Source organism: Chaetodon auriga, chromosome 7 (assembly GCF_051107435.1).
Source record: "Chaetodon auriga isolate fChaAug3 chromosome 7, fChaAug3.hap1, whole genome shotgun sequence".
Lineage (NCBI taxonomy): Eukaryota > Metazoa > Chordata > Actinopteri > Chaetodontiformes > Chaetodontidae > Chaetodon > Chaetodon auriga.
This window is the reverse complement of record NC_135080.1, coordinates 8,999,197-9,024,982: the sequence shown is the minus strand read 5'-3', so window position 1 is coordinate 9,024,982 and position 25,786 is coordinate 8,999,197. Positions and strand designations below refer to the sequence as shown.

Sequence of the window (25,786 nt, the reverse complement as noted above, 5' to 3'; positions counted from 1 at the left end):
GGAACAAAATACACTGGGTGGACGCAATACTGGGATGTTTTTGAACGATGCAACCTTCAGACAATAGGTATTTTAGATTACCTGCAGGAATATCCTAGTCAGTTCTCTACTATAAAGAAGCACAACAAATGAAGATGGGACAGAAAAGGCATGTTAAGGTATCATGGAGAGTAGGCTGCAGTCTGTCAGTTCACATGTTACTGTACATGAGTTTGAGATAGTTGTAGCAGGATAAGTAAAGGAGAGACAGGATAAGTAAAGGAGAGAAATTAGAAAATGGTAAAATTTTACAGTACATTAATCAATGTGCAAAGCAAAACGTAGCATAACTGTTTCACAAATAGTGTCTCTGATTAACAGATGCTAACTGATATTAATGCCACAGATTGCTGTGACTTTTTGTTGAATCATGAATCTTACAAATGTCGTCTCCTGATTAAACTAGAACTTATGTTATCTGAGTGTAATTTGCATATGTCTAATATTTATTTAATTCTTTGACTGGGATGAAATGAAAAATACCCACCAATGACAGAGTCTGCACCCATGTCATGCTGTTCCTTGTCTGGGGAGCAGAGAGATAGCTGCCCTTGCAGAAGCCTGTCTAAGGGCATGGAGATAGGTCTGTGGGTGAGGGGGGCTCGGGGTTGGAGACGCCTCTCCACCCCACCTTCCTTTCCTGACATGCCCTCGGCTCCTTCTCCTGCACCTGTGCTGTTCTTTTGGTCTGATATAGAAGCCACTGACTCCGAGAGTGCCATCTTGGTCTTCTTCCGTCCCTTTGCTGGGGCACTAGCTGTGCGCCGCAGGAGGTGATCACTGATGGAGCGTTTCCGAAGGCCACTGGAGTTTGTATCCACAGAAGACTTGGAAGAACGGTTGAACAAACCCCGGATACCTCGCAGCTGGTGACCCTGAGGGCAGGTCGAACAGGACAGAAAGGATATAAGAAGGGGAAAAATGATTTCAACAAAGAGGAGAGAACATGTGCTTCACACATGATCAATCAACATGCAGTGACTGCTGATGTAGACTGAACACAAATTTTTCACACAAAAAAGTAAAGTTAAAGAGTTAGTTTTCATGAAAACAATGAAAAGATATGCCATGTACTGAACACAGTTAAAAGCAAAATGCAACAATTGCATGTTGTTATATGCATTGCCTCTAGATGGCACCCTTACCCCTTACCATGACAAACAATATGCAAGAAGCCTTTCTGGATTATGCATGCACATTGCATATTATTCCATCTTTGTTGAGAATGAGACAACCACAGTTGAATAAAAATGACCTTATAAGCGAGCTGTATGACTCAGAAGTTTAATGTCACACACAAACACGTCATTGAAGATACAGCTGAAGACAAACTGCACTTTTGCATCATGCATTACTATTTCATGCAGCACCACACAGAGCCTCGGGCATCAGGATACCTTGTTAGATCCTAGAAAGTGCATTATGGTAAAGCTGGGGTTCAGGACTAGAGGGCTCCACTAGAAAGACAAAGGATTGAAGGAGCTTGAACTTTTTTTTTGTTTACCTTACCAAAATATAATCTCAGTTGACAAAAGAAGCTCACAGGGGAACTCTACAACAAATACTAGTACTATACAGCACTTACTTTCCCATAAACATCATGTACTGACACATGCACAAAGATGGAAGCCTCAGTCAGCCCCTCCAAGTAAACATGTCTGTAACCTGTTGGTAGAGAAGGAGGGAGAAAGCATGTGAGTGAGAGAGTGAGTGATGAAGTGAGTCAAGGAAATATAACGGCTGTCATCAGAGTGGTGGCTGTGCAGCAGTTCCCTGAGGGGCGGGCATCAGGGGTTCAGGGACAACTGGATGGATGTAGACAACAAAAATAACCTGCCAAGCCACAGGTCTTTTACTTTACAAAACAAGCAAATCATGCTCCACTAGACAGAAGATAATGTGCCCCATAGCCACACCACTGCCAAAGCTATGGGGGAAATTATGTGTATGAGTGTGGGGTCTGTCTGTTTGTGTTAAATAGCAGAACTGTAATGATTCTAACTTACACAGACAAACTGCGCCCCTCTTAAGTTCATGTCACTAACACACAGAAAGATCATTTTCTCAGATAAAGCTGAAAATACTGAGGAATTCTGCACTGACCAGGCATCAGGCTGCTGAAAGCAACAGTCCGTTGACCAATAAAGTCCCGTCCGATTGGGTCATGGTCCCACACAAGGAAGCGCACCAAAACCACCTCAGCCATATGAAGTGTAAAATTCAGAGTCTCTTCCCATACTGGATTAAAACCTGAGGAATATACACACATACATGCTCATTATAATTAAGATCTGTTTCATTAGTATCTCATTAAGGATGGATATCCAAAACACCAGAAAAGATGGAGCTGGTTGTAATGATATGCCAAATTAAGTATTTCATGGATCAATAGCCTGCACAGTAATCTTATAATACTGTTGAGCTCTCAGGGCTCCATAACCTTTCCCAGAGGAGGTTACTCCACTGCCCCTGCCAGATGCCCTCATCTACGGAGACAAGTTAGGGGTGGCACCAACAGACCCCATCATAATACTTCCTTTGTGCCTCTAATTAATTAAACTGACTTTTGATCCTGGCAGTGCACCACAGCTCAAACTGTCAATAGTTATTAATTAATAAGTTCACAGAGGAGAGATGTCATCAGATTGTATTTGCTTTTGTTTGTGTGCCATAGGTGCAAAATGTTTGACTATGCGCAGTGGATATGCATATTGTGCATGTCAGAGGATAAAAAAACATAAAATGCAAAAACAATGTAAAACAGTGCAGTAATATAGTATAAAAAATAAGGCGAGAGGATTAGTAAGAGTTTGCATTGTTGCAGTACAGCAATGAAAATGTCATAACATAATATCAAGGCATTATAAAACTTAAAGAAATAAGTCAGGAAATGGCAGAGATATGATCGACCTGTTTATCCAGTCCTGGACACAGAGATCTGCAATGTATCAGAGCCCTAAAATATGGATTAATTGGACTGGATATTTTTCAACTAAATGTTCAAACTGTCAACAGAGAGCTGCAACAGAACCTCATGTCATGATCTATGAATAAAAAGTCTGCATAGTAGTTTGCTTTTCCCTAATCAATGACGTGTTTTATCAATAGACCCTTTTCACAGCAGACATTTAGGAAAAGCTCAGGTGTTCCTAGTAACATTGACAATGGCTCAGTTCTATTCAGAGGCAGTTCAATGAAATTCAGCCATGAGTCACTAAATGATTTCCAACTGTGACAAGTCAAAAGGTCTGTTTTGAAAAAAGCCTATCCTGAAAATACAGTAACATGCAAACATGCTAAAGTGGAAGAAATCTGTTCATCTCTACTATAGTTCCATTTGTCTAAACTACCAGCAGGAACTAGTCAGTCATCTGTTGGAAGTAAAAAAAAATGTAGCAGCTAGGACGTGAAGAAGGGGCGATGCTACAACTGTACATCAAGATAATATAGCTGTAAAAATATTAAAGTAGTTCCTAAAACTGCCTGCTGTTTGGTGCTGAGCAGGTTGCTTAAAGTGGGCTTTTAGAGCTTTCTTTTACTGAAAACAGCTGCCTGCTGCGGCCAAAAACAACAGTATAAAAACAATGAGAGTGAATCAAAACCGTAAAGCTGTAGTCCAGACAGCTAAACAGTGATCTGGAACTCAACTGTAAAGCCCCACAATGCAGCGCTGCAGATTCAGGTGACCATTTTCTGTAGGCTCATCACTAAGAGCCACCTTGTTTTGAGATTCTCATTTGATTGTACATTTAAGTAATTTTCTGTTGTGCTAGATGACCAGTTAAATGATTCTTCAGTGGTTCAGTGAGTGTGCAGTACTGTGATGCTGTTCAGATTGCTCTGTGTGTGTCTAACCATTGTCATCCACAACTCGTGTCTGTTCCTTGCAGCAGTCAACTGGCAGACCGATGATCTCCACTTCAACAAATGGATCAATAATCTGATAAAGGAGAGAGGACAATAACATTAATCATATTTTGTTCTATGATGCTGAACACTTTCTGCTGAGAGCAAGCTGTGCAGTCTCTGTGTAGTCCATTACAGTAGTGCAAGCATTCATGTGTGTATGAGAGACATAAGGAGAATCTGGGCACAGTATATGTGTTTTGGTGTGTTTGTACCTCTCCGCGGTCTCCCAGCATGGAGTCTGGTGGTTTGGGCAACTGCTGCCCACTAATGATCTTGAGAATGAGCTGCTTCTTGGGGTAAGCTGGAAGCGGGTCATCACTGAATGGGTTGAAGGAGCCTGGAGGGAATAAGAGACAGCAGAGCAAGAATTTTGATTCACGTCATCACTGAGTCCTAAAGTCCAGTCCTCTGATGGCTCTGCTTGTTCCAGTTTGCGTATGTTTATATGCAACATGTGCAAGGGTGGAAGTAACTGGTACACATTTCTGTCACATTTCTGTGAACGATTAGATAAGGTTGACATGAGTGGCTACAGTTGGATTCAAACCTACGAGTGAGCACACATTTTGTACGCTTTCAATAGGCATTACATCATTAAGAGCAGCACAGCAAACTACATGTGCAGCAAAGCTTCCCATGGAGCTAACTCCTTGATTGTATAACAGTACTGGAGAATAATGGGCATGAGATCATCTTTATAGCCGAGAGTGGATCAGAAACATACCCCAAACTAACGACACTTTCTTTCTAGCAGGGATCTTTAAGTTTCTAAAGAGAGCAATTACATCACATTGAATTACAGGAAAATGTATATAGCATGCTATTTCTATTTCCTGTAATTGTGTGCCAATAAAAACTTGTGCCTTGCATTTCAATATTTCACTACCTGAAAATATCATATAGGTTCACTGGAACAAACAGGTAGAGGAATATACTATGTATGCTATCATGTGAAATGTTATTAGTTAAAAGAGTTATTATAAAGAGATTTCAATGATAATGTCACTAATAACTCATACCTGATGTATGTATTTCTGTGGTCAACAGTTCATCCAATATGGCTCCTTTCCTACACATAACTGTGCCGTCTCTAAGCTTATAACTTAGTGACACATCAGTTTTTATTTGTATGAACGAACACTGATTTGTATGCATGTATTTGTGCTTCTTTGTGTGTATGCAGTCTGTTTGGTACAGTACCTTTACACATGGGAGGGGGCTTGAGGACGTAGCCAGCACCTCCATTCACCATGAACTTGGCTCTGTTGAGCTGCATCATCCTGCCCTCTGTCTGGTAATTCAGAGCAACTGAGAGAGAGAAAAATCCACATACAACATTCATTTTTTGTGTTATTAGCCAGATATTGTTGTAGTTTACGTAATCTGTGAAGATCAGAGGATGCTACACAATGATATGTAGCATATGAAGATGTGTGATTTGTTAAGCTAGTGGTCATTGTTTTTCCCATTAATCAAGTGTCGCTCTCAGTTTATTAATTCATTCATTTATTCATTAAGCATGTCTGTCTACACAGTTTGTCTTTATACCCTTGAAACTTTAGAAGAAACAGATTTGGACGGAAACATGCAAAAAGAAAAGATAAAGAAAAGAGTGAATCACAGCTGCTTCAAAGATGATCTCAGACTTTGCCATTTGTTTATCTGTTTTTTTCTATTTTTGCATACCTGGAACAGTAATGTCTTAGAAGCCAATATTGCTCTCTGAATTTAACAGGAAAATATTTAATTGGCAGGGACAGGCAGGGATTGTTTGGATCTTGCATTTCGTGATGCTGTTTGTTTCAGCACAGATAAAAATATTCGTTTCCAACTCTTTTTCATCTTCTTATAATTTTTTTGTGTTTCTCCCCATCAACTCCTGGTCCAAACCTAACTGTAGACCAACAACTGAACTTGCTCAATTACATACAACATGCGAACACATACAGTACACACACATTTCTTGTCAGAGCTACTGTTCACACTCACACCCATAAGCATCTGCACACATGACCACTAGCAAACTACATGATGTCATCAGTGTAGATAGAGTGTGTGGTTTGCAGGCCACAGATGAAATCTGTTTGCATGTGGTATGTGGTGTCAATTACTGTACAATGACAGGTATGTGGCTAAAGGGAAGGCACCTGTTGTTTTCATGAGCAGAAAACCTGCATACAGGTCACCAGCTTAAAGCGACAGACAGCTGTCTTACCCAACTGACAGCCCACGTTCCAGTAAAACTGTGGGTTGAAATTGGATGAGTCAATGCGATAGGCTGAGGGATAAATCCGTGACAGCTGCCTCTGGTTAAAAGCCAGGAATTGTTCAGCTCTGTGATTGACCAGGGACTGGGCCCTGGTCTCGCTGAATGACAGAACGTCACCTGGAGTACCTGAAGAGAAACATGGGGCAGGCATGAGAAAAAGTCTCCAAGGTAAAGACTGAATTGAGCCTATTTGTGTGTTGGTGTTTCACCTTCATTCAGACACTCCTGTGAGGCAACAGAGTTGGTGAACACCACCAGGTTTGACAGATCTCTGCTCAGTTTCATTGTCTTCCTCTTCCTTCCACCCCTAAAACCAGACAATTGCACGACAGGACAGAGTGAGTGAGACAGTGTAAATATATACAAGGCAGGCAAAGGAAGAAGACATGCACACAGTCATATATTTGTTAAAGCATTTGCATTGGCAAGTATAGGAGGCAAGAGAGGATTGTGCATCAGTGAGGCAGCTTGGAAACCACAGGACAGAGCATCAAAGGCAAAAAGCTTAATGGGGACCAGAGCGCATGCAGTGCTGCAACTACACACATACGTTCATGCACACCAAGTATCGCGCAAAGACAGCTTGTGCATGTCAGTCGCATAGCCCCGCAGACACATGCTTGCAGAATCTGTGCTGTGACAGTTCCCGAGGACATGTATATATGAATATGCAACCAGGATCAGAGACTGGAAGAACAAAGAAAGACAAAGACCTTATACACAGAGAGAGAATGAGGGAGGAAAACACAGCCAAATTTCCATACTTCCTGACCAATGCTCACTCACAAAGAAAAGGAAAAAATGTGACTGATAAGGAATTGGGCTGTACAATATTCATGCTGCAGACAAAAACAGATGCAGTTAGATTTTCCTCCTCAGCACTGAATCCGGTCTGATTTTATAATAATAACGTGAATGGGAAAAAGCACATCCTGAATTAATGAAGTGTGTTTTGCGTCTCTTTCAGATGTGGTCCTAATTTGATGAACACCTAATTTTTAGCAATGGAACTTGCATCTCGACGCTGATATGAGAGCTCATGTAGTATATCTGTATGTTACTCCAGTGCACCATGTTTCTCATGACTCCATACAGATGTTTGAGGAGAGATGGAGGACAGCAGCAGTAGAGGTTGTCAGTGGAGAGACAGGGAGGTGGAATATTTTGCATGCAACTCAAGCAAAAAGCTCAAAGTGATATAGGCAGTGGTTAACAGTTAAGTACATTTATTCAAGCACTGTAATTAAGTATAATTTTGAGGTACTTCACTTGAGTATTTCCATTTTTGGCTACTTCTACTTCACCACATTTCAGAGGGAAATATTGTACTTTTGACTCCACTACATTTATATCACAACTGTTAGTTATTAGTTACTTATTAGATCAAAATCTGTTTGGAAAATATGTTAGACTGACATAAATTAAAGTATATAAAGGAGTTAAAATCATCTCCACCTGCATATATGCTAACGCTAGTCTATGTCAGCACACTGATGCCGTAATGTCAGTTATATAAGAACATCTGTCTAAAATCATTAGCTAACAATAGCCACTGCAAGCTCCTGGTCATACCAGACCAGCCAATGCTGGAGCAGCAAACCCCCTGAGGGAATCAACATGTGCAAAGGTGTGTTTTATTTCCTATGAATTCAATGCTTCATTTTAAGAGCAGTATTTTACTATTTGTCGTTTCAGACTTCACAAATGTTGCTTTAACACATCATATAATAATATAATATACAATATAATAAGCTAATATTCTGTATAAAAATGGCTTACTTACAGGCTGAGTCTGCACAATGGGTACCTAATGGTTTGACTTATAAGGGAGTATTTCTACAGTGTGGTATTTTACTAAATAAATGATCCCATACTTCTTCCATCACTGGTCACAGGAGACTGGGTTTAATGTGAAAGCTTATTTTAACACAAGAAATATAGAATAAAAAAGGTGTCACAGTTGAATTCAATTCAATACAATTAGCACTGCTATGAGCCATCAGAGCTACACAATGGCACCATATGTGATGCCTCTAGTCTTGTCCTCAATTTCATTCATCCTGGGTGTTCTGTCTTTGGGCTTTTACACTCATGAGTCAGGTCAGTAAACCTGCTGCCTTAAAAATAACACGTGAAAAGTCTAGAAAAATGAAAAATCTGATCTGAGCAGGAAGTCACAATAGAGCAGAGCGAGTGTAGCCGAGCACTCCTGCTGCCCTTCATTGATGCATGAGAAATAAATGGTTTGCCTGGTGCCACTGATGCCCTGGATTGTTCAGTGCTCCCAGCAGTTAGCAACTATCAAACCTCTCAGTTGTCAGGGGTTGTCAGTGTTGTGGTGAAGCAGGTCAAAGGTCACCTGTAGAACTGTCCTCCGGCCTCCCTCCCAGACTTCTCCTGACCGTCCTCCTCCTTGTCCACGCTTTGGCATGACAGCCTGGATTTGGAATGCCTCTGGACAATGGACATAGACACACAGGAATATATATAAACAACCACACAAGTTACACCGCAATGAAGATTTGAGCTTACTGGTTGAAAAGAAGAAAAGTAGTGCCCATATCCTTCCTCTTCAGCTGAAATCCTGATAACTGTTTTAAATATACATCACACATGACACCACCTACACGCAGCCTCACAGTTTAAGTGTTCTGTAGTGGAAAAGGGTTACTGATAATGTGTCTTTAGCAAATTGCATGTGTTTCTGTGTGATTTATAGAGAGTGTTGTTATTGGAATAGCAGTTTGAGTGTTGCATGTGCATGTTGGTGGGTGTTCTAGGTGTAGCATATGTAATTACAGCAAGCGTGTATTTGGTGTAATGTGCGTTTTTTTCCCAAAGAGAAGGAACGTCTCTATTAGGGCTAAAGTGGAGTTGAGAAGAGGATGAGGGTTGCAGTAATTACAGTCTTTAGGCTGCTTGCCAACACACTACAAGCACCCATGCATGCGTGCATATAATACACATACGTGGGAGGATGCATAATATGCAAAGAGGGAGGCATAAAAAGAATGAGGAGGAGATGTGAGTGGGTAAACGGAGGAGGAGATAGAGGAAAAGAAGCAAATGGTTAGAGGAAGAAATGCAGGGTGGGAAAAAACCAGGCTGAGAAATGAGGGAATGCAGACAAAATGGAACAAAAACAACCACAGACACACAACATTGACACTCAAACTTATAGTATATTGTTAAATGAATGGGCTATACCATTAGCAGCTATCTGAAGGATAAACACATACATTACAGGGGATGTAAGGACAGTACATGCTTTAGATCTACATGTTTCTCAGATATGCATAACACATGCATTCACTGCATTGATTTGCAGTGTGGAATTGGAAGATAAGTGTGGCAGTCTTAATTATGATCTTTCTACCTACCACAAGCTGAACATAACTCTACAAAGGATGCTTTGAATATGCATTTTCTCTGTGTGACTTTGTGATTTACCGACAGGAGAACAGTGAGGAGGCTTCTTCTCTGCTTCCTATACGTGATGCTCAATTAAACACACATATCACGCTCTAAATGTACAGAACAATACAGTCAGTGGCCAGTTTAATGGGATCTCCTTGCAAATGCTCCCTCGCTCCTCTGTCTGAGGGTGTGGTTTCCCTTTAAGTAGGTCAGTTTATCAGTGAACATTTTAACCATTTTGGGAAATTTATTAATTTGCTTTCATGCCGATGGTTAAATGAGAAGATAAATATTACTCTCACATCTGTGGGGTAAATATGAGGGAAAACTAAAGCATAAAGACTGGAGGCAAAGAAAAAGCCTGCCTGGCTCTGTCCAAAGGTTAAAAAAAGCACATAGCCCAGCTGTCACGTCAGTTAATTAGCAGTCCTCCAAAAAAACAAGTTAGTCTTTTACTGCTCTATCAGTGGACACCAAACCAAAATCTGGCTATCGGGCATCATTGGTATGTCATTGCTCTCCTTTGCTTGGATTTTGTGGTGTGTCTAACACCACTGGCTTGAGTTGGCTCTTGCAGTGGCCCTTCAGCTGATTGGGCATGCTAAACCAGCAGCCAAGGCCATCATGAGAGAATTCTGTCCAATATCAGTGATTTAACAGGACTTACCTATTTTTTTCTTCAAGTAAAAGTACTGCAGTGTTATCTCAGGTAAGTCAGGGCCCTAACGGGGTGTCAGGTAGATATAATAAAGTCTGATAATGTCCATTTGCCATTGTCTAATGAAGAGGACTACCTGAATTTCTGTAAGTAACCTGAATTTGCCATTTCAGACCTCACACAAACAGTAAAAGAGAGCAACCCCTCTTTCCATTCTCACCTTTTGTTTGAGCGTTGTGATGAAAGATCTGCTCTGGGATTTCTTCAAAACCCCTTTGGAGCTCTAGAGACAAGGAGAACACATTCAGAGACTCTTCATGTGTGATTGTGCATGCTTGTTTACATTCATAAGTGTGGATTATCTGATGTGAATCTAATAACAACCACATTAGCACCCAGTGAGTCACTTAAACCCTAAAGCTCAGGAGCTGGAGGGGTTGCAACAGACATCAGCCAATAAAGCAAACACAGCTGAAGAAGAGAGTGGGTGAGGAATAATAAAAAGAAAGGAAAATGACTGAAGAAGACAGAGGGAGGAAAAAAGGTTCTAGACACATTGAGGTGAAGGGGATCACCAACAAAGCAGGAGGAGAATAAAGAGAATAGGAAAGCCCGATGCACAACACCCACTACGTTAAAATGGCTGTCAGGAAACTGAAGCTTCTATAAATAGCACTAGAGACAAGCAGGGCAATTAAATATTAAGTAACACTGCAGAAATTTAGTTTCTCATCACTTTCGGTTTGTGTTGAAGCACTTTGCATGAAACACCACCCAGGTGTGAACATTGCCGTCCTGTCAGAGCGGACTGAGGAGGTGCTGGCTGACTGACCGGTTTTATGCATTTGACCTGTGAGTGGTGCAGTAACGAGTCTACTCTTATTTTCTCCAGTTCCCTCCATGACTAATGCCATGACCTAGTTTTATCTCCCCTGTCTTCTCTTTCTGCTCTATCTGTTGACGAGTATTACTGAGCTCCATATGCAGCTCTACACATTGCCTCAGTGTGGTACCTGCCGCAGGTTCTTCTGAAGACCCTGGTGCGTGGCCCGCAGCAGAGCTCGGATGCTGAAACTGTCGCTGTCTTCCTTGTCTCCGATCCGAGACTCCTTCAGCAGAGAGTCCAGTTTCTTTCTGATGTGAGACTCTACCTGGTGGTGACCATTGCCCTGTGTGAAAGAAGAGGACATTTATTAAGGCAAAGACGGAGAAAGACAGAGGCATGGAAGCCAGAGGCACATGGAGGTCATTTCAATAAAAATGTAAGGGTAAACATGGATGGGAGATGATGGAGGGTGGTATGTTCTGGACACACACCCTCACTGATGCAAAGCACCTGAAACCTGGCCCCAGTCAGACCTGCAGTTTCAGACCAACCAAACCAACGACTGTTACTACTTCAGTGTTTTTTCATATCCGCAAGACAGACTGTGTTTAATGCTTTAAACTTTACATTGGTGTTCTGCTGCTATAACCTGCATTGTACTTGTGTTGGTTTATTTAATATCTGCGACATACATACACATACACAATCATACACAATACTATGTTAAAGTTGAGTGTTTAAAGGTGCCATGGCGACACGACGCATGTCATGTGGGTGGAAAATATGGAGGCCACGTTGGTCAAGCTGTGGCAACAGTATACATGCCTCTTTGGTGTTTCTTCCTCCTTCTATCATGACTGATATGTATGAGAAAAACATTGGCAGGAAACAGCCGCTGATCTACAGCTTGCTGATAATATTTTTTGTTCTGATTTTGATAGCTTGTTAGTTTGTTGGTGTTGCTGACGAGTGTGTGCTTCACCGGCTTCTGCCTCTCAGATTTCAAATGAATTTTTCTTCGCCAAATTGGTCTGCTCAGGTCAGTTTTGTACCAACACTGTGAGCATATCAATCGTGATTTTTGTTCTTTACATTGCAGATGATTTATTCATACAGCAGGAGCTGGAATTTAACACTTTTCTAAAATCGCTCTGTGTACACTCAGCTTAAGTGTAAGCAACACTTACCATCATTACTAGACCTAAACTATATCACGCTATTTAGGCAACATTAGTGGTGACTGCTGTGAAAGCATACTGATTTAATGAGCTCAAAAATGAAACCTCTTGTCAGTGGAAACCTGCCACCACCCCTTTAAAATGGCGATGATCATCCAAAGTGGCATCTGCAGCCTCATGCCTCCAGCTAAATGTGGAAGAATGAAGCCATACTTGGTTACACAACTGAACCATCTGGAAAATAACTGAGTGCTTTTGTGCTTTAAATGTGGTGAGGAGGACCCTGGCACTACTGTACCACGAAATAAATGAACAGGATTAAGAAATGAGCACCAGGCAATAAGCATAAGCAGAGATGAGACTCAAACTCTTTTTCTCTATGCTTACATTGACTTCACATCATATCTGCACCATTAAATATTGATTATTCCAAAACATTAGCGCAATAATGATGATGTAAAACTTAACAAGCACAAGCATCACTACCCAATCACTGCAGTCATTATATCGAGCACAACAATGCCATTAAGATCCCATTATCTGACGTCTCTTTGTGGTCCCTGTATATGGAGGACGGGGATTTTCTTTAGCCTTAGTCCCTGCCAGTCTAAACTATAAAGTCATTTTTTCATGACATGATGCTGTTGCTGCCCTATTTTCTGAATGAACTCATTAAGCCGCAGTTAAAGAAGTGAAAGAAAAGCACAAACAGAGCCACAAAGGAAAGCAGCCCAGACAGCAGTCGCAGAAAAAGGCAGAAAAGGTTCAATTAAATTGCTGTGAAATGATTATTTTTCAAAAGGAAAAGGTAAAACTACAAAGTTGAAAAGCAAAGTTTTGCAACGTCCTCTCATTTATAATATCTGCTTTATTGATCAAAATGTTTGAATTTGTTGGATGATACGTTTCATTTAAAATTGCTATTCTGGTTTCAATGGCAAGTAGTAAAATAGGATCGAGAGCTCTGAAGCGATATAAAATGATATGTTAGCTCTGTTTTGCGCTGATTTAAATGGAAAAGGTCATCCTGAGCCACTGTTACTTAGTACATATAACTAATAATAATGGCTTACGATGTAAATAAGAAAAAGATCAGAATTAATGGCTGAAATGTAAAAATGCTTGGGGTTAACCTGACTCTTTGTGCATATTTGTGTGAACATAATCTTTATAGTAACATTCGTCAGTCTTACATTACTGCTCTTAAGCTTGAAGTCATCCTCAATTTCATCTGCGCTGTCATCATCAGACACCTCCCCTTCCTCAGCGTCTGCAGACAGATAGGCAGGCAGACGCTTCCCCTGGACAAAGAGATGGGAGGAGAGTGACAAATATATGTTTGACCCATGCATATGTCTTAAATGCAGCATATATCCTTGCTTTTATACGTTTGAACGCCCACACAGGTTGCACCTCTAAGAATAACACAGCAGGATGCAATACGTTTCCCTCAGACATTCACGTAACTGCACACAAGCCTATACACATAGCTTAAAAATACACACATTAAAGTCTTTCAAGATCCATACTGTGTGTCACACATAAGCACAGGGGAGGCCACGAAACACACACTCATACACACACACACATATAAATAGTACAATCAGCTGCGGAGAGAAGCTCCCTGAGCAGCCCTTTCAGCAGAGTGGAAGCCCATCAGCGAGCCATTCTGAAGGAGTGAGTGGGAGTCAAGATTTTCTAAGCTTCTTCTAAAATCATTGCCAGGCTCTGAGCTTCCTACAGTACAGCGAGTCTTTCAGTGACACTGACATCACCGCCCTCGTTTCAACCACACGTCTGTCCCCTGCTCTCGGTGACAGTCAAAAACCCTTTCGCCATTTCTTCTTTTTATCTCGTCTTGCCTCTCACTCCACTGGGGGATGGAGAGCGGTAAAAGGCTCTCAAAGGAGTGCAGAGAGGGGGAGGAAAGAGATGGAGGAAATCTGTTAGAGAGGACTAAAGGGCTTTATAGACAATCAATAATGCTCTTTCACTTTTTTAGGATATCTGGCTGGGGGAGGGACAAAGCCAGAGCACCTTTTCCCAAGGAACAATGTAGGCTTTCTTCACATTACAGATAAAGTCAATTTCATCTGGATCTTATAGCAAAAATCCAATAAATGCTGAAAGCCTTTGCTCTGTCTCCCTCTCTGTTTCTTTGTATGAATAACTGCACTGTGCTGGTGGATAAGGATCTCCTGGGTCTGAAGCCGTCAAAGTGAGAGCTGATATTAAAAAAAAAAACATGTCAGGTTTTCTTTTTTTTTTTTCTTTTTTTTTTGAGGATGATCATGTCAGCCATGTTTCACAAATCGCCTTGCTGCACACCTGTCCTGCCTTTTGAGACTACAACAGTAGGTGCTGCAAAGAGACAAGCTTGTGAAGGCTAGACAGACTCCATCTTCAGATAACGTACAGACTTTAAACTGTGACGTGTGGATGGACAGAAACGCAAACTTTTAATCACTGCTTTTGGCTTAAAAAATTAGCAGATGTATAATAGGTTGAAAGGTTGAAACAAAACACTTTTCACCTTTGATTTTTTACAACCAACCTCCACCTTGACTTCCTCCATGTATCTAATTGAAACAGATGTAAACAAAAACAAAGTGAAAAGCATTAACATTAACCCAAAGACCTTTGGAGAAACAGATTAGTCTGATTGTGTGTCTGGGATGTTTTGAGGACTAAATATGTGTGACAGCTGTGGAGACTTAAGTTGATGAAAGTATCATATTGAGTCTATCTAGTCAGTTAAAAAAAGACTACTAAGTCTCTCAAATTAGAAAAACAAAAACGCTGTTTTGTCATAAATGGGGATTTTAGAAATAAAAAGTGGATTGTAATTCTGCATAAACTCTGCGGGTTAGCGGTGCATATTTTTCATGGAATTTCAGTGTCTTTAAATATTCATCTATTCATCGCGGTCAGTCGCAGAATCGCTGTGATGAGCAGCAATTTAAAAAATGAATAGTTTAACAGCCCCAGCTGAGTCACTGTCAGCCTCTGTTTGTGTGTGTGTGTGTGTGTGTGTGTGCGTTATAATAGAACAAAAACCAACAATCTGTGGCTCAGTTATCATATTCCAGCATCTTCTCTCCTTTCCCCTCTATGATTAAAACAATGGCATACTTTGCCCCTCCTTTTCTCCTCTTCCTCCTTCTCCTCTTCTGTTTATGGGCATTAATTAGCTGCCTTGCAGTGCCTCCCCCCTCTCCCCATCCTCACCACAGCAACACACATGAAGACAAATACGGAGAGATAACAAGCACACCGCTTTCCTCACTGAAGTAAGAGGAACGAAGAGGAGCCGTGTGTTTGATTTGCTCTAACAGCCCACCATCCATCCATCCATCCATCCATCCATCCATCCATAGATTTGTCCTTACTTTGATGAGTATCTTGCCCCTCAGGCTGTGAGGACTGGGTAATGTTTTGGAGTCTCTGCTCAGGAGATTTCCCACATCCAGTTTGTCGGCAAAGATTTCTCGCAGGTACTGAGCAATCTTTTTCTGCTGTTGGATGCTACAGTGGTTTTCTATGGAGAGAATTACTGGGAACCTGAAAGCAAAAAAAAAAAAAAAAAGAAAAAAAAAAAAAAAATCAACATACATATTCAGGTTTCCATAATATACACCTGCCATTACTTAGAAAATGTGACTCACATCTCAAACTTCTGTTTCTCAATTCCAGTCAGCAGAACAGTGAGGAGGTAAAAAGTGGAAGTACAGCTGCATAAACACCTCTGTGGCATGGCGTGTGTGTGTGTGTGTGTGTGTCTGTGTGTGTGTCTGTGTGTGTGTGTCTGTGTGTCTGTGTGTCTGTGTTTTCATTTAGAAAAGGTGAAATGACTTGTGGCCACACGGCAGCACAGCTCAAATGTCAGGTTTGTCAGACTGACAGCTCTCCCTCAGGGGACGCAGCCCAGCTCTCAACTCTAGCTCTGATCCCCAAAACACAGACTCACACACACACACACACAAACACACACACACACACACACACACAGTCTTACACTCACAAATAGGTCCTGTGCCTAATACAAAAAGAGACAGAGTAACATCCAGACTCATTTCTTTCTGACATACAGACACTGACATCCAGGAGCTCCTCTCAGGTGAAACAATGCAGCAGCTCAATGAGCTGTATAATGTGTGTGTGTGTGTGTGTGTGTGTGTGTGTGTGTGTGTGTGTGTGTGTGTGTGTTGTGGGAGAGAGCAAAGATTTGTTCCATTTCAGTACAGCCCAGGGACCATTAGTCATATTAACAGGTGGCACTGATGATAAAATATCAGCTGAATGTAAAAGAGAGAGAGCGGTAACGCACGGGACGTTCAATTTATTCACCTGCTCTCGCTGTCAGCTTCATTACAGATTACTAATTATTATGGTATGAGATTATGAGCATATGAAGGTATTTCCTGATTAGTAGGTGTGAATATTTTCTTCTGGAAGGCTACATTGAACCTTCTGGTTTTATATTTAATTTGCAGAGGAATACACCAATCTTTAGCCAAGTTACCCACAGGAGCGAAAAGACTGGCTGGCTGAAGTTATTTAGGAAAAGTGGCAAAATGAATAAATAAAAGAAGAGCTGTGCTTGCAGTTGGGCTGCCACCAACAATAACTTTCATGATACATTAATCTGCCAATTATTTTCTCAATTAACAGATTGATTGTTTGGCCAGTGAAAGGCTGGAAAATAATGAAAAAAAGTGGCTGTCACGATATCAACACTTCAAAATCCAAACATACTCAACTCACTATCACAGAGAAAAGCAGCAAATTCACACAATAAAGAAGATTAACCAGTTAAATATTTGGCATTTTTGCTTGAAAAATAACTGCATGACTAACATTTAAACTACTGACCAATCAATTACTCATCTTATCAATTTAGCTCTAAACTGCATAGCATAGAGTCAAAACTAAAAATGAAATAAGAAAGAGGTGAAAGGAGGTTACAAGAGGCAGCCATTAACGGGGTTTCCACAGGAATTTTCCATCCATGTTCTGAAATTACACAGGTGTGTTGTTGTGCTTTTCTTTAGCTTCCCTGTTTCATTGAATGTTTCCCTCTTTTGATCTGTGACTGATTACTGATGCACAATCTTCAAATCTTCCAATCATGTTATCTATTTTTAACAATATTTATCTTTTTCTTCTCTGGAGTTTTTTCCATCTCTTGTTATGCATCTTTATTCTATCTTACTGTTACTGTCATTATCAAGGGGGTTTTGTTCACCATCTTATTTTTCATAAAGTTCTAGCCTTGTTTTTATGTCCATTCTGTCTTTTCTATGTGAAGCGCTCAATTAGTGCATGTGATTTCTTTGTTGTAAAGCACTTTGATCTGCAATTCCTGTATGAAAGGGGCTATACACATAAAGTTTATATTATATTATATTATATTATATTATATTATATTATATTATATTATATTATATTATATTATATTATATTATAGAGATTATAGAGAGGCTGAAATGGGGAAACCGCTGGTCTGGATCTGCAACGACACCTCTAAAGCTCACTAATGGCTTGTTTAATCTGCACAAAAAACAAAGAGAGTTGAGAGTTGTCTCAATCTTATCATTTAATTCTTGGCAATAAAGCCTATAAGACTATTCCTTTAAGACAAATAACAGTTGCAGATCAGTTGCTAAAATTGAAATTGACAGCTAGAAAATAAGATGCAGAAACTGAATTTCAGTGAAACTTTCCAACAAGCCATTTCCAGATGTACATACATGTTTCTCGATTAATTACATCATGAAATCTACTCCAATACTGGCTGAATCCTTGAATAGAATAAATGGTTTAATAAAACAGGTGCCATAATCATAAGGAGCCGCAATAGATTTTAAAGTGAGCCAATATGGCAGCAGGAAGCTGCATCATTCACCACTTTGTTTGGGTACTGTTGGACCCAGCAGAGACAAACAAAGCTCCTCTGGGAGCCAGAAGAGATGCTGCTTAGCAGATGGCTCAGTAATAGGTGCTAATTACTGCCAGGAATCACAGTGTTCTCTGAAAACACAAACCTGGCTGTCTAAATGTTGCAACTTTCTTGTTAAATCTTGTAGGGAAACCTCTCGTAGTTATTTCATCACAGCAGCGTGAGAAGTACTCTTATATCTCACTCCATAGTGGACATTACAGCAACATGACAAAACAGAAGAGGACAATATGCAGTCAATAATACAATCTGTGTGCGTGCACTGGGAGAAATGTGCTGGTAGTGTCGCAGCAAAGAACATTATTAGCTCTACAGAATGTACAGATTCATATGTGTGAACAAACTGGAGAAGAAATAAGTAAAACAGCATTTCAATTTGGCATTCTGGGCCATTTCCTCCCAGTACAATACCTATGGCATAATGGAAGTGTCTAGTTTCCATGAAATGCCACAAACACTCACATGCAATCACACACACACACACACACATGCTATAGGGAGCTTTGACTCACTGGTTATTTATGAAGGCATATTTATTGATGGTCTCTATGACAAGCTTGAACGGTATCTTGGAGGTCAGAGTGTAGCCGTGTTGGACCATCGGCTCTCCATCAGGACCGTCCCAACAGTCCACTGCAGGGGGGGAAAAAAAGCAAACCGGGGAAATGATGCATGAATAAAAAAAACTGCATTATGTTACTGTTCTCGGTTTTCTGTCCCCTCTCACCGTTCACATGTCATCTTCGAAAATCGGAAAGACAGTTCATTTCATCTGGACTTAATGTACCAGCTCTTACACTCAGCTATTCTGCATTCTCTGCATGCTGGTGCATCTTCAACACTGGCGCTGAATTGTTCTGGGTGTGAATAAAAGCAATAGCAGGTGCAAAATTCTGCATTGTGAGATTTTGTTTCACTGTGTCTGTATCCGTGGGCCTGTTTCTGATTTTATTATCAAATATACACAGAGCAAAATGTATTTATCTAAAAACATTAACAGCTGCCTCGCGGTTGTATGCTTCCTCCGACCAGTCAAGTTGCAGTTTACATCCATCTCTGTCCAGACGCATGTAATATCTTTAATAATATACTGGAGGAATTGAATTTAGTAAAAGGTATTTAGTGTCACCTGAAGCTCAATATGAGTAGAGCCAATGAGCTTGTGCCATTCTTAAACATGGATGCTTCACATACATCTTCAACTTCCTGATTACTGGCCAGAAAAGTGTTTTTGCAGATCATTATGATGTCACAGTGAAGCTGAGCTTATTGGAGATAAAATGTCATCACTTTATCGTTTTATCTTATGAGACATTTGTGTAAAATTTGCCAGAATTAACATGAATTCTTCAGTTATGGTCCAAAACATGTTTTGTGATGTCACACTGACCTTGGACCACCAAAATCTTGTGGCAAATTTGAAGAAATTTTCTCAAGGCTTTCCTGAGATGTCAGGTTAATGAGAATTGGACAGACTGACGGATGGACAGACAACCTCAAAACATAACGCCTGCTGCTACGACCATCTGCAGCGTGGAGGCATGAAAATGTTTCAAATTGCTAAGCTGTAAACATCCATTAACATCCCAACAGTGTGTTTTATTACACCTGCAGCGCAAAGCAGAGTGAGACAATTTGATAAGGGTGAAAGAGACTTTGTTGCAATTACAAGGACTCATAAAAGCCAGCTTGTCCAATGAAAAATGGCTTTTTCACAGCAGACATGTCGTAGTGTGAGTGAGCCAGCGTGCACAAGTCCAGGACCAGGAAACTGAAACGTCTACATTAATTCCAGCCATGCTTCTCCTACTGTGAAGATTAGCCTTGTCCATATGAATGCAGACGTGTGTTTACCTTCTACGCAGCGGCAGCCGGACTGCAGCACCCAGGCATACATGTCGGTCTTGGAGTGGGAGAGGAGCTGGTCTCCGGTCAGGTACGTGTTATGAGAGGAGGCGATGAAGTAATTGCACAGGGGCTGCTCCATGTCTTGGTTCACCTCATGGTGCAACGGGTTGAAAATGTCACACGTCGGACTGCGCATTAAACTTGTAAAACCTGGAGAAAATACAAATGTGTGGGGAAAATCTGTTAAAATCAAAACTTTGTTTCGGTTGTATGGATTATGACGCACAGAGATCATTTGTTTTCAGCCATGTTGGCAGCATAGTTCTGTGGATGGTAATGCTTCAGGTCTGTTGGTCGGTGCACCTCTTTGATCCAGACTCAAATATCCGAACAAGAGTTGAATGGACTGCCATGAAACTTTCATTCATGGTGCTCAGGGAATGAATCCTGCTGACTTTGAAGATCCTCAGATTTTTCCTCTAGTGTCATCATTCTGTTTTTTGGTGGAAAGTTTCAACAAGACATCTCACTGATGAAATTTTATGCCTATTTATGGTGTCCAAATTATTAAGACTCAGCAGGCCGGTGGAGTTTTCACTTATCTTGCAACGTATCTCAAGTGCACTAGAGCCACTAGCATGACTGCAGATTTTTAGCCTTGTTAATTAACATATACAGACGCTGAAGTAAAGAAGTCAGCTGCAGAGGTCACGGTACAACACAGTTAAGTATTCTAACCATTGCATGCATTTATAGAAACCAGTGTTTTTTTCGAATATCCTGCATATCATGCTCGTTCTAACAGCCCCTAACAGTGACAGCTACAATATCTCTCTTCATCAGCAGTTTGATTTCCAGGAAAATACCAAAGGATGACAGACAAGCACAGTCAAACCAGAGCGCAGCGGTTTCAAGCCACAGCGCTGCGGTTTCAAAGCACGCCACTGGTGGATATGCTTCACACATCCATCTTTATTTAAGGTGGTATGGCATGAAGAGCACTGGGAGAGAAGGGAAAAAAAGCATCCTTTCATCCAGATAGGAGGGATGAAAATGAGACAGGAATACCAAGAGCAGGAGATAAGCTCGAAAGCAGGTCACGTTAATGTGGAGGAGGGAGGAGAAATGGAAAAATGTGATGCAAATATTGGAAAGATTTTTGCTATGGGAAGTCAGTGATCAGACTGGACGTGCAATCTCGTCACGGAGCCGTGATGGCTAAATCCAGATCTGAACAGTACACTGTGTGACGTGAATCCGATGTACTATACTGAATATAGTGTACAGTCACACGGATCAAATACTGCAGCTCATCACACTGTAAAAACATATGAATGTGAATCCATTTGTACACGTCTGTCATATCTGTGCACAATGCCTGTTTAAATACACACATCTCTGCCCTGCAGGCGACACATCAGGCCTACTGGTCTGATCAGTCAGACACACACAGTGTTAGCCTTCATGCCTCAAACAACAAGATTAGTCTCACCCCTCCTCCTCTCCCTCTCATCTCCTCTCCCCATACTCACTCCTCTCATTTCTGTCACAGTCCCATTTTCTCTTTCCCACCCCCCTCATTCTGACTTCCAACTTCCTCACCCCAGCTGCCCTCCTCAGTCTTCACTCCTTCTGCTTCCTTAAGCTCACCCTTCAGTTATATGTCGCGTTACTTAAAATGACACTCGGAGATGAACACTTGCCAAAGACAATGAGCCAAAACGTTTACGGCCATTATTTGATCTTTTCAGTCACTCGTTATCGGGGTTTAAGGTTTTTCTTATGAGGTTTGATATACAGCACGCGTCACTTGAACTGGTGAATAAAAACAGTGCTTATTTTTGTTAATTACTTTTGAATATTTATTTCATTTTAAAGTGACTATGTGCTTTTCATGTGGACATTAAACAAAAGTTTTCCAGAATCATATGTAACATCTCGCTTCACTGCAAGACAAAGATCTTTGAGGCTGGCAGATTCATAAATATTCACAAGCTGTGTGAAGTGCAGAGGCCCATTTTCTTTTGTTCTGAACACGCTATGATGTCAGTTTTCGATGAAATGGCTCGACAACAATATTGCAGTGCACAGATGATCAAAACCGGAAAGGCTGCTTCATTTTGATGCGTTTAAGTTTGCTAAGTTTGTGTCAAAACCTGGAAAAAACGCAAGATGACTTATTATATAGCATGTTCTCTCATTTCTACAGTGTCATATAACATATTTTTATGAACTTGTCATGCTTGTCTGGCTTGAATTCATGGTGTCTTGTAAATGCATTGTGAGCTAGGCATAGCTGTATGCATTACAGAATGATTAAAAAAAAAACAAGCTTGTTTAATTAACATGTTCATCATAAATCACACTTTGTGCACCATTTATCATTCAGCGTTTACAACGGTGTGAACAAATAGCATTCATTTTGTGCACCAGCCAATGTCTCACAATCACAAACCACACAATCTGATTCTTCTCAGGCAGGCTGACACCTCTCGAAAAACTCTCAATGGCATAAACTATTAATACCTGCTCTTGAGGCCTGTTTTCAGAGGACGGTAAGCAATCAATCAAAATCACAGTCATTTGCAAACTAATGGTTTGGCATGACAGCTACAGGGAGGGGAAAAGAGAAAGAATGGCTGAGCCCAAGATGAAAAAAGGAAAGACTTGAGGGAGTGAAAATAAAAGAAAGTGAAAGAAGAAAGAGAAACAGCAGAGAGTTACCTTCAATCCCCATCACGCCTCTTTGTTTATTTTCATCAGACACCTCAAACTTGTCAATGATCTCTGCAACATACTCTGGAGTCACACTGGTCATCTATGGAAAAAAAAGACGAACATAACCCACTTAAAGATCCTGTCTAGACTCTTTGTATTAAATAAATAGCTAATCCCAGTGTAAATGCTAGATGATGTCAGAATGTTTTCCCATTTTTCTAACACATTCCAGCTGCTATTAATCTAATTGTCAGCCATGTCAAGCAAGGGAGACAGTCAGAGAGCAGCTTAAATATGGAGCATCACAGGCAGGAGACGGTAAATACAGCATGATGAGAAATGACACCATTGCTGTGTAAGAAAGAAAAGAGTGTGTCAGAAACACAAAGAAAAACCCCTGACAAAAAGCAGCAAAGAAAAAACTGCAGACAGCAATGAAAGGGCACCCATGAGACAAACCAATTTTAGGAGTGATAGATTCGCTTAGTGGAGCACAGATTCCTCTGGGCAGACAGCTGAGACAGAGGCAGTTACATGTTAGACTAAGCAGAGGAAGAACGGGAATATAGATCATCATCTTCTCTGTGCATCTCAAACTGAAACGGCTGATTGGAGAGACAGTAGTTTGGACACCTGATCATGAAAAAATGTGCCAAGTTTAACATCATCGTCTGAGCATTTCATCGGCTCTAACCCGAAAACCAGTGTGACCTCTCACCTTCTGCTCGTTGCGCAGGAAGTTGGCCAGCTCCTCCGCGGTCAGGTGGTCCTTCCTGTCACTGTACGCCATCATCAGGAGGAAGAGGTCCCGTCTCAGAGACATCATCCTGTAGAAGACGGAGAACTCCTCGTACGTCAGGGTGCCCTGCTGATCGTCCGTGTCTGCTTCCTGTGGGGGTGAGGAAGTGATGTGTGATCGGTGACACATCTCAAGCTCTTCATTTTTGATGGTTACGGCAACAGTAGAAAAACAAGCATCATGGCTCGCAGTGTGATTTACACTTTGCTTTAAAAACTGAACACAAGCAGTGAAATAGTGTTTTTAAGTGGAAAATGTGACATGAATGCTAATGAGAGCTCGACCTTGCTAAATTTGGGAAGCCATAACAGATCTGTCAATAAAATAATGAATTTCTTTAAACATAAAAACAACCCAGAAACAATTTTACCACAAAGCCCTAAAATTTGGTTAATATGTATTAATATTTATTGAATAATATTGACATTATTCATTTTTAAACTCTTTGTATATTATGCACATAGCCTTCTGTTTTTATTCTTATTTTCTTCTACTTGTTTTTTCGAGCTCTCTCCTTTTTTTATTCAGCTGCTCTAAGAAGTGAATTTCCCCAGCGTGGTATAAATAAAGTCTCATCTTATCTTATCTTAATAAATAATTTAAGGTGGAACAAAAAAACATAATAATCAATGATGACAGTAAGCATAAATATACATTAATAATACATCACTGTAAACTCCATAAATACAAAAAAATAAAACCAATATTGCAAGTGAAATAAGAAAAAATAGCAAATACTAATATATATTCACCTCTGTAGGACTTGTGGATTTCTATAAGTTTCATGTTATGTGTGTTCCTGCATTGTTGAAGGTGTTACTGTGGTCCACTGATTCCACACTTCACTCACTGTGAATGCCGCTGTATGTTCTACTGATGCCATCCTCCCCAGTGTGGATGCAGGGATGGGTTTACTCTTGTGCTGATGGCGTGTCTGTCACTACTAATAAAGCTGCTGTTGAAGGTGACACGTTTGGCTTTGCACAGTTCTTCCCATCTGTGAATCTATCTACCTCCACAGCTCAGCGCATTATAGAAAAATGCAACCTATGAGGCGTTTGAAATCTACTTCACTGTAGTTTCTTTTCACGATATGTCTGAGCTGGAGCATCCTATCCTATGAGAGGAGGTCGATGTAGTGATGAAGATAGCCGCGTGTCATCATACTGTTCAATGCACAAATACAAACTGACCTTCCCTGCTAACAAGAAATCAGCTAAAATGAACTGAATGAGGGAAGTAAAACATAATGGAACGTCAGTCTGATTATCTGCTCATAAAAAATGGCCTAAAATGACTGTAAGCGATAAGCCAGTATCATCTATGTCAATATATTGGTCGATGTATGCATGGTGTAAAATTAAATGTGCGCAAGAGCACAGCTGCCTCATCTTCTTCCTCTCCATCTCTTGTCATATTTCTTTCACGCAGATACGAACAAAAAATTCACACACAGGCGCACACGCTGTGCCAGTCTTCATGACAAAAAACACATTACCTCTGAAACCAGTTTTTTTCTTCCCTAACCTCATATCTCATGACATGTTGCCTGAGGTCGCACACAGCACGGCTCGCTGCTCGTTCTGTCCTGCCACCTCACACCGTGCGCTCGCCGGGATCCAGCGTCTCATATTACCTGGATCTCACCGACTCCACACCAAATCTAATAATACCAGCTAATGCTTCCATCACACTCCCATAATGAGCTCACTATGTGCATCGGGGACTCGATCACAGACAGAATCCACACACAACCAGCAGGATAAATGGCTGTGATGGTCTTCATCAGAAATGCATGGACAGAAAACAAAGACTTTCACGGTATTTTAAGCAACTGGGCGAGCTGTTCAGATGGCCACGCTGTTGTCTGCCAGCTCTTAAGTGGAGGGAGATAAATTAATGGCATTTCCTATGTGAGCTAAACCCAAAGAGTGGATTATTTTATGCTGCGAAATTACTAATTAGCCCATTATGAAGAGATAAGCACTTTGAAATCAACCCTAAACTATGGGGGGTGGAGACGAGGAGGCTCTCAGGGGACACTGTGTTGGATAGTTTTATCAAATGTGATGAGTTTTAAGATGAGAGATATTTAAATCTTGAAAAACCTGCTGCAGTTTGGAGCATAAATAAAAGACTTGGATTACTATTTTATGACATAAATAA

General features: G+C 40.8%; 1 protein-coding gene across 1 annotated transcript in view; it reads right to left on the bottom strand.

The window, feature by feature from the left end:
* The window catches only part of plch1 (phospholipase C, eta 1), a 43,354-nt gene that overhangs the window by 4,604 nt on the left and 12,964 nt on the right, over positions 1 to 25,786 (bottom strand). Inside the window, exons 5-22 of the mRNA XM_076735293.1 lie at positions 23,540 to 23,710; positions 22,828 to 22,921; positions 20,110 to 20,313; positions 18,768 to 18,888; positions 15,686 to 15,857; positions 13,490 to 13,597; positions 11,306 to 11,461; positions 10,513 to 10,575; positions 8,577 to 8,671; positions 6,427 to 6,524; positions 6,164 to 6,343; positions 5,149 to 5,256; positions 4,161 to 4,285; positions 3,895 to 3,979; positions 2,143 to 2,289; positions 1,625 to 1,704; positions 1,437 to 1,496; positions 527 to 914 (exon numbers count right to left, since the gene is read on the bottom strand). Of these exons, the coding sequence (XP_076591408.1) occupies positions 527 to 914; positions 1,437 to 1,496; positions 1,625 to 1,704; positions 2,143 to 2,289; positions 3,895 to 3,979; positions 4,161 to 4,285; positions 5,149 to 5,256; positions 6,164 to 6,343; positions 6,427 to 6,524; positions 8,577 to 8,671; positions 10,513 to 10,575; positions 11,306 to 11,461; positions 13,490 to 13,597; positions 15,686 to 15,857; positions 18,768 to 18,888; positions 20,110 to 20,313; positions 22,828 to 22,921; positions 23,540 to 23,710 (2,455 nt within the window). The remainder of the gene's footprint in view (positions 1 to 526; positions 915 to 1,436; positions 1,497 to 1,624; positions 1,705 to 2,142; positions 2,290 to 3,894; positions 3,980 to 4,160; positions 4,286 to 5,148; positions 5,257 to 6,163; positions 6,344 to 6,426; positions 6,525 to 8,576; positions 8,672 to 10,512; positions 10,576 to 11,305; positions 11,462 to 13,489; positions 13,598 to 15,685; positions 15,858 to 18,767; positions 18,889 to 20,109; positions 20,314 to 22,827; positions 22,922 to 23,539; positions 23,711 to 25,786) is intronic.